The sequence below is a fragment of the Carassius gibelio genome, chromosome A14 (genome assembly GCF_023724105.1).
Source record: "Carassius gibelio isolate Cgi1373 ecotype wild population from Czech Republic chromosome A14, carGib1.2-hapl.c, whole genome shotgun sequence".
Lineage (NCBI taxonomy): Eukaryota > Metazoa > Chordata > Actinopteri > Cypriniformes > Cyprinidae > Carassius > Carassius gibelio.
The window spans coordinates 16,588,812-16,600,441 of NC_068384.1; the positions used below are offsets into that span (position 1 = coordinate 16,588,812).

General features: G+C 37.6%; 2 protein-coding genes across 6 annotated transcripts; both read right to left on the bottom strand.

Annotated features, from left to right (window-relative positions):
- Nucleotides 1–498: 498 nt before the first annotated feature.
- On the bottom strand, nt 499–5,846 carry LOC128027062 (inositol-trisphosphate 3-kinase B-like). Its single transcript, XM_052614381.1, has 7 exons — nt 4,831–5,846; nt 4,047–4,131; nt 3,668–3,881; nt 2,943–3,147; nt 2,504–2,605; nt 2,017–2,088; nt 499–1,746 (listed from the first exon to the last, which is right to left on the bottom strand). Exons 1-7 carry the CDS (start codon nt 5,773–5,775, stop codon nt 1,528–1,530), a joined length of 1,842 nt encoding a protein of 613 aa, XP_052470341.1. The 5' UTR covers nt 5,776–5,846; the 3' UTR covers nt 499–1,527.
- A 622-nt stretch (nt 5,847–6,468) lies between these two features.
- Nucleotides 6,469–11,344, bottom strand: LOC128027120 (seipin). Of its 5 annotated transcripts, none has more exons than XM_052614427.1 (8): nt 10,844–11,344; nt 9,694–9,778; nt 9,260–9,403; nt 8,880–9,014; nt 8,631–8,728; nt 8,344–8,473; nt 8,047–8,128; nt 6,469–7,325 (listed from the first exon to the last, which is right to left on the bottom strand). In XM_052614427.1, exons 1-8 carry the CDS (start codon nt 11,098–11,100, stop codon nt 7,090–7,092), a joined length of 1,167 nt encoding a protein of 388 aa, XP_052470387.1. In that variant the 5' UTR covers nt 11,101–11,344; the 3' UTR covers nt 6,469–7,089. The 5 variants fall into 5 exon arrangements, with proteins under 5 accessions (XP_052470387.1, XP_052470384.1, XP_052470385.1 ...); XM_052614424.1 differs by having other exon boundaries at nt 9,236–9,403; XM_052614425.1 differs by having other exon boundaries at nt 9,236–9,403; nt 9,694–9,775; nt 10,844–11,343.
- Nucleotides 11,345–11,630: the final 286 nt, after the last annotated feature.

Sequence of the window (11,630 nt, forward strand, 5' to 3'; positions counted from 1 at the left end):
TCTGCACAATATGAGTAAAAAAAATAAAAAATTATGTCTGTAGCAAAATATGAGCAACAGTGATATGTATTAAAGTGAAAGATATTTTGAAGAATATTGGTATCCAAACAGTTGACGCCAATGAAAAAAAAAAAAAATTATATATATACATGTGTGCTCCGGTGTGCATATATATATATATATATATATATATATATATATATATATATATATATATATATATATATATATATATATATATATATATATATATATATATATAAATTTAAAAAATAAAGTCCATAGTAATAGTCAACGGTTTAGTCAACATTCTTCAAAATGCACTTTTGTTTTCAGCAGAAGAAAGATACTCATACAGGTTTGGTCAGAACAACTTGAAGGTGAATCAATCATGAAAATTTTTGGGTGATCTGTCCCTTTAAATTTGTGAATTTACTCTGCAAACATTTGACCATTAGCCAAAAATCTAACAGAAAGAATACACAAATAAAGAAATACTTTCAGCATATTAAACATTTAATAGATAAACTTTAACTTGTAAAAAACAGTAACAAATTCCACAAGAATATGCAAAAACCTTAGCAATGCAAGTGCTTTATTAATACTGTTAACTGTAAAGCTTTATAAACCTGTAAAGATATATAATGCCCAAAAGACAGTACGGTAGTCTATTGATTAGACATGTAACGATTCACTCAACTCACGATTCGATGTGATTCGATTCATGATTTTGATTTTACGATTCGATTTTCTTATGATTTTTTTTTTTTACAAAATGAGATTGAAGACATTATACAGTTAATGAAAAGGTGTCATTTTATCAGGCTATTACCGCATGTTTCTTTGTGAAATCGAAATATAACAAAACTAAATAAAAATGTTAAAACAAACCCCAAATCAAAAAAGTTACCCAAATAAGATATGAAGGCTTACGAATGCTACTTTAATATGCATTGTTCAGAGACAAGTTGAAAAGAAAATACCACGTAAACTTTTCTAAATATACCGTATTTTCCGGACTTTAAGTCGCACGTTTTTCATAGTTTGGCTGGTTGTGCGACTTTTAGTCATGTGCGACTTATTTATAATTTTTTTATTTATTTGACATGAACCAAGAGAAATGAACCAAGTGAAAACATTACCATCTACAGCCGCGAGAGGGCGCTCTATGCTGCCTGAGATGCATCTCAGGCAGCATAGAATGCCCTCTGGCGGCAGTAGACCGTAATGTTTTTTCTTTTTTTTTTATGCGACTTATATGCGACTTATAGTCCAATGCGACTTATATATGTTTTTTTTTCCTCGTCATGACGTATTTTTATACTTAGGTGCGACTTATGGTCTGAAAAATACGGTAGTCAGTTCCTCTTTAGAAATACATTCATATAAACTCCTACTCCAATTGTATCGAGATTTGTCTGGCATCTCAACCAATTTTCGACTGGCTCGCGGTTAATCGTTACATCCCTGCTATCGATAGATCCAACATGAAATGATCTGTATAAGTGAGTATATATGAGGTCACTCTCAGCTTTGCTCCCCTGCTTGCTTGATGGCTTTCCCCAACAGAGTGATAAGTGAGGTCAGTCCGATGAGGTACCCATCTTCCCTGTTTCCCTCCACCCATGGAACATCATGCCTCAGCTGGACATCCTTTGGGGTTGGGATGGTCTTTCCAAAATCTATCATCCATATATTTGCTTTGCTACTGCAGTCATGGACGAAAAGTAAAGAGCTGCCTATGATCTGAGAGAAGTTGAGAGGATGTTTATTCAGAGGCAGTGTGTAAACAACAGTCCTGTAAAATATGTTCTGAGATGAAAACAGAGCTGTACAGCTTTTAATTTTATGTTTTGAGGTAAATGTGCGTAATTTATTATGTAGTACAAACAAAATGTAAAGCCTCTAGCCAGAAATTCCCCAGCACAAAATGGCAATTCAGTTCAGGATTCAAACTGAACATAATGTAGTATATAAAAAAATGAAACCATCAGATAATGGTGACAAGGCACTAACCTCATGTCTGTTGAAAAAGTTTGACTCCTTGAGTGCTTTGTTCAGTGCCTGTAACCTGGATTCGTAGGCCTCCTGAAATACATAAAGTGACAAATGGAGGATATGGACAGATGTAATTGGGATGAACTGCAATTATTTTTATATTGATATATTCCAGTTAAATTGTCAAGCAGACATATTTTGTGTATAACAAAAGTCGTATGAGCTTACTAAAATATACTGCATGAATCTCTCACAATCCGATTTACTTCAACAATGTGACATTTTTCAGAGTACAGCAATGCACACATAGGATGTGGGTTTAATTTGATCTATTAGGAACTAATTTAATCAACAGGTGTTTTATTCATATGAAAAAAAGGGGGCCAGAAAGGAAAGTTGTTTCAGAGGTGAAGTTGTTTTTTGAATGTTGACATAATTATTAATATCTGAGTTTTTGAGAAAAACATTATTAGTAAACTGTAAGTATGAAATGATGTGCACTTACTAGAATGTGGACCTGGCTCCTGGTAAAGGTTAACAGTGTTTCTGTCACTTGAGCTTCTGTGCGTGTCTTGTAAAAGTCTCGTAATACTTTACCATTTCCCATCTGAAAAAAAAAAAAATTAAAATGGTGGGAAACAGTAAATAAAAATGGCCAATGAATTCTTCAAGGCCCATTCACACCAAAGACAATAACTATACTGATATAGTTAAAAAAAAATTGGGAAAAGAATAGCAGAATCTACAACATAAAAAATAATGATAATGGTATGAAGGAACAATATAGTTGGAATCACTTTCACAATGACTTTTTTCCAGCTCGGTGAATAAAAAAAAGCATTGACAGCCAATAAGAATCCATCCTGCTGCAGCATGTGCTTATATAGTTATTGTTATAGTTATCATTCTTGGTGTGACTGGGCCTTTAGCCTCATGTTTCATACCACAATGCCTTCTATGCGGAAGCCCAGTGACGAGGTGGAACTGCTGTCATCCCTCCACTGCAGGTAACGCAGCTTGGTTACACCTCTTTGTGCATGTTCTTCTACAGTGGGAGCTGCCGGATCTACTTTCACCATCTTTTGATACATATCAGAGCGCACAATGGCATTGCTCCTGGCCTTACTTATCTCCTCCTCTTGGTATGTCCTGCAAGTAATGGCACAGGTTCAGATGGTACTGCATTACTGTTCAAAAATAAGGTCAATGTAGTGTAGCGTAGCAAATTAAAATGTACTACTAGAACTAGAAATGCACTGAAATGAATTTTTACAGAAACACTAGAACTGAAAGTCAAGTTTTCATTTCAAATTTGTGTAAATGGACAATAGAACTCAGTATGCTGTACAGGGTGTCGTGTTCTCAGGTAATACATTAAACCAGACAGTGTCCACACTGCTAACTATTGACCTGTTGTAACTCATCCATGTCGAGTACATAAAATATGGTTAAAATCCATCATTCTTGAAATGCTAATTAAAAAGTAATCGTTTTAGTCAATACTTTGGGACCTCCAAAACTATTTTGACCAAAGTCTTGCACTGCTTTATATAACATATCAGCAAATTCCATAATTTTTAAGTATTTTCTCTCACTAAACATGTAGCTAAAGGGAACAATGAGTCAAAATGAATCAGTATTAGAGGTAAGCTATTGGGTTCCTTCCTACCGCACACCCATTTTGCAGTCCATGATGACAGGATTTTTGAGCCCGCTAAGCAGATCCTCTAGACGGATGTATTGTTCCCCGTCCTGACTGATGTGCCCGAAATAATGAGGCACAAACTGACAGAGCGCGTCAGACATGAGGACCTGCAGACAGACGGCCTCAACCTCACAAAACCTCTTCAGCACCTCGCCACCCTCACTCAGCCTCACGTTACCTAGACAGAGCATTCAATACTCATTTTCTGTCTTCAAAATAGCACATGGACAGTAGGTACAAAAGAAATGTTCAAATCTATTTTACTTCTATAACATGATGTATTTTGATAGAAAGTGAAGGTATGGTCAGGGTCAAAATGGGGTCAAAAGTCTCAGCTATGTACCTTGGTGACCCGCTAGCTGGATCCATGAGGTTTGTGGACGTTTAGACCACTGCATCATGGTCAAGAACGTTCTCCAAGATCGACACTGGGAAAGAAATGCGAGTCATTTAGTTGCAGTTATCTAACAGTACCTTAAAAACATTTTTTTTGGGGGGAGTTTATTTATCAACACTGTTAAAAAATAGCATGCTTTTTTTTAAGTCTTGATGGTTACAGTTATACCCTACCCATTGTGAAACTGTTCAGATGCACAGAAGCTGCTCTCTACTTGTCCAATATTGCATGTTTATCAAGTTTGATATTTGAAGATAAGTTGAACTTGTTTTGGGAACATTGCAAATGAGAAAGCAACATGCTACTCTATGCTTGGCGCGGTCTACAGTACTATGCAAATAGCTTATTCAAATATGCAATGTTATGGTACACTTTTAGAATAATGCAAATTGTCTGTTACATTTCAGTGCACCGAAAAAAAAGAGAACACTTCTGTTAGTCCACAGGTCAGACTGAACCTGACACCTGTTTACTGGACCTGAGAGATTCTGCAGAATCTAGATCAGGGGTCTCAAACTCAATTCCTAGAGGGCTGCAGCCCTGCTCCAACAAACATACCATGTAGTTTTCAAATAAGTCTAAAGGACCTGATTAGCTGGATCAAGTTTAATTTTTAATTAGGGATGGAGCTAAACTCTGCAGAGCTGCGGCCCTCTAGGAATTGAGTTTGACACCCCTGATCTAAATAACATGCTTTGTGCTTTCTAAGCCTTCCCAAAATTCCACTCACCTTCTTCATGTTCTGCCTCCGGGTGGCAGTGTCCTCATTTTCACTGAAAACCTCATCACTCTCTGCTGAAGAGTTGTTGAAGGAAGAGGAGGATGAAGCTGAAGAGTGAAAGAGAACCCGAGAGAGAACAGGGTGTGGAACTAATTCTTCCTCACCATCTTTCTCCACACTTCCCCCCATATACTGTTCTCCATCCTGTAATGACCCAAGCATTTGTGTGTTTCTCTGTCTTGAGCCCCAACTCTTCTTCCTGTGCAGTCGTTTGTTGCTGAAATCTCCCTCTTTACTCTCATCGATACTCTCCACACTTGCTCCCAGCCTTTCCCTCGGTTCGATCTTTCTTCTCCACAGGCTTTTCCTTGTTGCTGCATTCAATGCCACTTTTGAACCCTCTTCTACAAGATTTTCACCTGCCATCACCCCCTCTTTCACTTTCTGCTCTTCCACATCTTCGTCCTTGGTTGTTTCTCCAGCAGCTATTGGTAGGGGATCCATGCAAACACGTTTCAGAGGTTCTGGTTTCCTATCCTCTGGTTCCTCACATGCATTTGTCTGCATTTCTGTTGGATCTTCTAGCTTGGATGAAAGGACGGCTTGAGCAGAAGCCAGTTTAGGTCTGGCTCTGAAGCCTGTTTTCTTGATATGATTACTTTGAGTGATCGAAGACGGCGAGAAATCAAAAATGCTTTCTTCTATGGCATCTCTCATGCTCTCTCCATCACTTCCATTGCTCTTCTTCCCTGACAATGTGTCCATTCTTTCTGGAGATGAATCCAAGTCTTTCATGAAGCCGCTTGGAGGAAAATTCTCATCAAAAATGGATGAAACTCCTGTTTGGTTATTTTGAGCTCTAGAAGAAGAGAATCCGAGGGGATAAACAAAATCGTTATTTGATAAATCATACCTAAAAAAAAAAAAAAAAACAGAAGAATAGACATATGACATCTTAACAACATAAAACAATCTTCAATATCTTAATAATAAAGTATTGTTATTTAAAAAGGCACATCATGTGGGGTTTTTCCTGGACATAGATAAAGCTTTTGTCTAAAAAATGCTGGCGACACTGGTGGTGGGTTGTCTATAGAATTAGATAAAAATAAGCTTTATCTTGTCCAGGAAATAGCCCACTTATGCGAAGTCCAAAACAAATATTTGTAGGGGGAAATAGCACCAACTCCCACGTACCCGAGTTGCCAATCTTTCATCACTCCTGTGTGTTAAGCTGAACCCACCAGCAGTTCAGCGTCAAAGACTCAATGCCAGTTTAAAGTCTCGCTGTCAACGTTTTCCGACAGTGCTTTGCATAATGTGACATCATGGTTTTCCACAACATATTTTACAATCAGCTCTTTCGGAGGTTGGCTGACGGTTGGCCCACACTCTCGTGTCGAGAACTCAGCAGACTGACTCTGGCAAACACGTCATGTGTTTCCAGTTGGTAGATGCCTTCAGCTGGGAGGAATTTATTTTATCAGCATGCAAATTTCCCAGGAATTGAACTTAATGACTGTGGTGTTCCTATTACGTTATACCATTTAAAGTAAACTACATTCAAAAAATTATATCAATATATTATGTATGTATATACAAAAAATTACTTGGATGGTGGATAAGCATCCTGACCCATATTGTCATTTGATTTTGAGTCTTATTAAAACTCTCTACTACTATACAATATTTTTATTTATAAAATCAGTATAAACACAGTACAGCCAATATCATGATGTAGAAATATTGTACATTTTGTTTTTCCAAATTAAGTTATTTTTTTCTGATAAAGTCATACTTATAAATGTCCTTTAAATAACTTTAAGTAAAGTCATCTCCTTTAGCTCCTTTTTACAATAACTGGATATTTCTCAGTTACATTTTGAAAAGTGGAATACATGTAAATGAATGCAAATTAATAATGCTATTTTCCAGACATAAACCACAAACAAATTATACTCTCCTCCTTTGGCTATTTATTGGCACAGTCTCACCTGTTTCAGTGTTGTGGATTATAATAACAACAACAACAATGGACATATAAAGGTCAGTTTTGGAGTTATGTCAATACATAAATGGTTACTATACTGTATATTTGTGGTTGTCTTGATTATTTTTAACATTAATGATACAAGTGATTAGAGCCAGCATGAAGTTCATATTTTTAAAACAAGGACATTTTTAACAAATCTATGAAGTCCAGCAGGTGGCCTTTGCTTTAACGTTTACCCTCATTTAGCAGACGGCTCCATTCTCTCTCTAGCTGCTTTAACAGACACCAACACGGTAGTAAGTTTTATCTACAGTGCCCGTTAATGCTTGAGATGACTGTGACATACACTGTGATAAATGCCTGTGCTTCAAAATCATTTCTCCACCCCCAGCCTCACAGATGAGTTCATCTTCAGCAACTTCTCTGGAGTCATCGACACTCTCCTCCACTCCCATGTCTGGAATGGATTCTTCCACCTCCAATGAACTGCACTCCATGGCGTCAACATTTTCTGTAATAATAGGGGATTCAACAAATGTGTTGTAGTGGCTGTATAAAGAAATATGGTCAATTCATATAAAAAAATAAATAAAATAAAATAAAAAATAAAAAACCATCTAGGAAATGCTAATTGTGTCATTTACTCACTGCCTTGTGTGTGGAACTCAAAACAAGATATTTTGAAAAAATGTTTCCATTTGTTCATACAATGATGTCAGTGGGGTCAGAATCGGTGTTGTACCCAATTCTGACCCCCTGCCAAATTATTACCCCCTTAGTATTGGTAGGTTTAGGAGTAGGTTTGGGGGAGGGGTTAGGATTAGGGGTGGGGTTAGGTTTAGGCAATCAGGTAGTGATTTGAACGAGGGGGGTAATAATTTGGCAGGGGGTCAAAATTGGGCACAACACCGGGACTGAACCAGCCAATGTTACTAGGTCCCCAACCGGGACGTGTTTGCTTTCACACAGAAGGCGACCAGGCAATGTTCCGGCAATTTGCCGGGTCCGACATGCAGTGTGAAAGGGGCTTAGTTAAATTGCTTATTTCTCTGGATTTAAACATTTGGGATAATGTAAGTACACAAGTCAGCCAATTATATAACACTGTGGTGTTTGGATATTTTAATAAAAAAAATTACATATTGTGCCTTTAAGTTTAAAATTTGACCCTTTTTATTATTACATTGGTTGCAAAAGGTCTAAAAAATTCTGATGCATAAACCAGACTTCACTTGGGGCCTTGCCTTCATCCTGTGGTTCAGACTGATCATTCAGGTCATCTGGTTCATTCTTTTCCTCTTGTTGCTTAATAGCCTGAAGCAAGTAAAACACAGAAAAATGTTATTAACACAGACGAAAAACAAAGACACTATTTCAAAACTAGAATGCCCAGAACTTAACATATGCAAGTATGTGAACACAAGTACACGGGCTAGATTTCACACAATGCAATCCACACTTTTGTCGAGTATGTCTTGGCAAATGTCTTGTATATTGAATAGTAAATGCTCAGTTTTAGAGCAGCGCACCTTTCCAGGAGTCCTGTGACTGCCTAGATTAAACTGCAGGAAGCTGAGAACAATGATCAAACTGAGGAAAGCAAAGTTACTCATCACGCCGATCAGTGCTGATATCAAAGGGAAGTGATACAGCAGGTACCTGTGCAGAGAGATTCGGAAAGACATCCTCATCATCATCAGGTGAATGTTTGAGTGGGCTGATTATTTCAAGCACAGAGCATTTTATTTAAAGTATGGACAATTTTAGGGACTATATTTAAGCAACACAGCAAAAACAGGAATCCACAAACACAAACCTGATGCCTGTAAAGTGAGCGAAGATATAGAGATGAGCTCTGTAGATCTGAATATGCTGGGAATGGATCTCAATGACGGCTCCAACAGTGGGTTTGTACTGAACAAAGAAAAGAGAGTGACTGTTATGATAACTCATATACTGTAGATGAGACGTAGCTAAAGTATTCTGAGTGGGGTTATAGAGTTTCTGTGCAGTTGCTAAAACTGAGGTTTAGTGTGTTGCTAGGGTGTTCAGAATTATCCCTCACAGAATCATCTTTGAATTCAGAGTACAGCTCCACTATGACTGGCTGCTTTTGCTCCGATGCTCCTGTTAACAGCATGGGAGAGAAGACCACTGTGCCCAGAGCCTGAAGAAGAGAAGAGCGATAATGGAGCATTGCCTGAAAGAGAGAAATAGAGAGAGAGAGGGATGGAGAGATAACGTTGATCTGACGAGATACCACAGATGCATTGTGAAAACAAAATGTTCTAAACATGTTCAGAAAGATCATATACAAAAATGTCATTTTTGGAGGAGCTATTCCTTTTACATTTCAGTGTAATCTTTCAATAAGCAAGCATTTGATTTATGCTTTTAAAATAAAATGTTTTTTATGCGTACCTGTCTCCTCGTTTGTGTACTTACAGAACGTGCTGTTACGTCAACAATCTGACCAGCTTTAGAATAGGGAGTCATCTTCACTAGGAACATTCCCAGCTCCTGATTGGCTGGAGACTCGGGCATTTCCAGCTCTAATTTGATCTGATAGGGCTGACCGTATGTCATTACCTGAAATAGGCAGGAAAGAGATATCATCATTTTTCCCCCAAGAATTATTTGATCAGACCACCAAAAAGTAATTTTTGCCCAAAACTGGACAGACGCAATTACTAACATAACTGGACACCAATTGCAGAGATCAACATGACATGCAGTGAGGTCATTTGACAACAATGCAGCATGCTAGTTTTCAAAACACATAATATACTTAACTCAGCAATAAAAGATAACAACAATTTTGAGTCTAAAAGAAATGTAAAATAAAGAAACTAAGTAAGGATGAGATCAAGGATGGTCACCTGATGTTTTCCATTTTTCAGTAAAGAGACATTAGCCACAGGGAAAGAACACACAGAGTGATGAGGAGACGGACAATCAGTCCTGCTGATCAGAAACACAGTCTACATGAACAAGAGGATGACAAACGTGATGATAAACTCTGATGAACATAGGCTGATTCTGTGTTATTTTTTATATTTTACAGCCTGTTACCATCTGACAAGGTGGTGTCTTTTAAAAATGATACTCAGTTTGACTGTATTTAAGCATTTAAGGGGGGGGGGGCTATTTCATGCATACTGAGTTTTTTACACTGTTAAAGAGTTGGATTCCCATGCTTAACATGGACAAAGTTTCAAAAATTAAGTTGTACGTTTGAAGGATGCAGTACTACTCTATAGGTATTCAAGATTAACAGGAGAATATGGATTATCAACATGACCGAAATATTGCTGGAAAAACTGTCGTACACCCAGCCTTTTTGCTGTGGGGTTAGGGTTAAGATGAACACTTACTGGACTAAAGCACTTATTTATCATTATAATTTGAATATCAGAGATGATCAGTCAGGCTTTTGAGGAATTTTTATTTGTTCATCTCTCAATCATCAATGTATTGCATTACAGCGCACAACTACAGCGCTTTGATAAATCTAATCATTTAAATATGATCTTACCAACACATTATTGGGATATAGAGTGACAACTGATATCTAAAATATTTAATTACTCTGCTTTCCTGTTATAAAATATCTCATTGATTTTTCATTTCAAACTATCAGAATTTCATCTTACGTTTTGTCCATTTAAATATCAACAACTAACATTGCATGTTTTGCTCAGGTTGGGCAGTTTTTTCTTCCTTGAGCATGAGCTCCAAATTATATCTTTTCTACGCTTTTAACTAAATTGATTAATTTAGTGTTTTTCTCGATGCATATACTTTTTGTGAAGTTCACGCTTAAATCATAAATACGAATTTGTGAATGGGGCAAGAAAAATGTGTTTTCTTTAAGAACATATTCTAAAATTGTATGAGGTTTAAGCATACATACACACACACACAAACACACACAATTGTGCTTTTCGTGAAAGCTTGTTTACTCAAAAACAAGATGAAAAAACGGATTAAGATTTAAGTTATTCTGCTGGGTACCTGTAAACACCTCACCTGTAAAAGTAGACAGGTGTGATGAAATTGGCAGTGGGCATAAAGGAATAATAGAAACTGCCATAGAGGAACAAAGCCACCCAGAACACCAGCAGAATCACACAGATCAGAAGAGCCATTTCCAGAAGCTTCTGTCTGATCCGCACCAGCAGCACTGACATCGTCTCCAGGATCTGGACCACCAGCCCGTTGATTTGAGATCCCACATCTTGAACACCAGAGTCCTCTGATTCCAACTCCTCCACAGTGGGCTGCATGTTTACTGAGATTTATTTCTCTCAAACGGTCCAGTGTTGATGTGCTCCTATCTCAGACTTTCACAACTTCCTTTTCCCTTTCTAATGCAGCTCTTGTTGATGAAAATAACCCAACCCTACAAAATAACCCAAACCTCCCTCATGAAAACACTGCCCATTTCTCACCCCCGCCACAACCACCTCATGTTCCCGTTTTTGAGCTCCTGTGAATTTCTTCCTCTGCCCTTGAAGCTTTGACGTCTGACTTTGAAAGTGTTTTGAATCAATGAACAAGTCCTTTTTAATGCATGTTTCTGCAGTAATGGAGTGTGACACTCTCGGTTCCTGGAAAAAAAGACCGTCCGAAGAACAGTTGGACTCCAGTGGGACCACACTGGGACTCATGACCAGCATGTGAGGCAACAGCACAAGGAATGCTTTTAGGAAATGCAAAGGGTATGAAATATCCAAAGCAAATCATTCAGTCTTCAATCTGGATGACATCAAACAGAATGCTACACAATTAGTAACAGACATTAAGTAAAAACATT

Bases quoted from the DNA above. Each gene is read 5' to 3' on its own strand.
- LOC128027120 (XM_052614424.1), bottom strand. From the start codon at position 11,100: ATGCAGCCCACTGTGGAGGAGTTGGAATCAGAGGACTCTGGTGTTCAA. The intron at 8,129-8,343 runs GTGCGCTGCTCT...TACTTGCTTCAG, and splicing joins GTCACAGGACTCCTGGAAAG to GCTATTAAGCAACAAGAGGA. The intron at 7,326-8,046 runs GTGAAGTCTGGT...CTATTATTACAG, and splicing joins GGATGAAGGCAAGGCCCCAA to AAAATGTTGACGCCATGGAG.
- LOC128027062 (XM_052614381.1), bottom strand. From the start codon at position 5,775: ATGTCATATGTCTATTCTTCTGTTTTTTTTTTTTTTTTTAGGTATGAT. The intron at 3,882-4,046 runs GTACATAGCTGA...TGCTCTGTCTAG, and splicing joins CCAGCTAGCGGGTCACCAAG to GTAACGTGAGGCTGAGTGAG. The intron at 2,606-2,942 runs GTATGAAACATG...TTTTTTTTTCAG, and splicing joins TCCGCATAGAAGGCATTGTG to ATGGGAAATGGTAAAGTATT.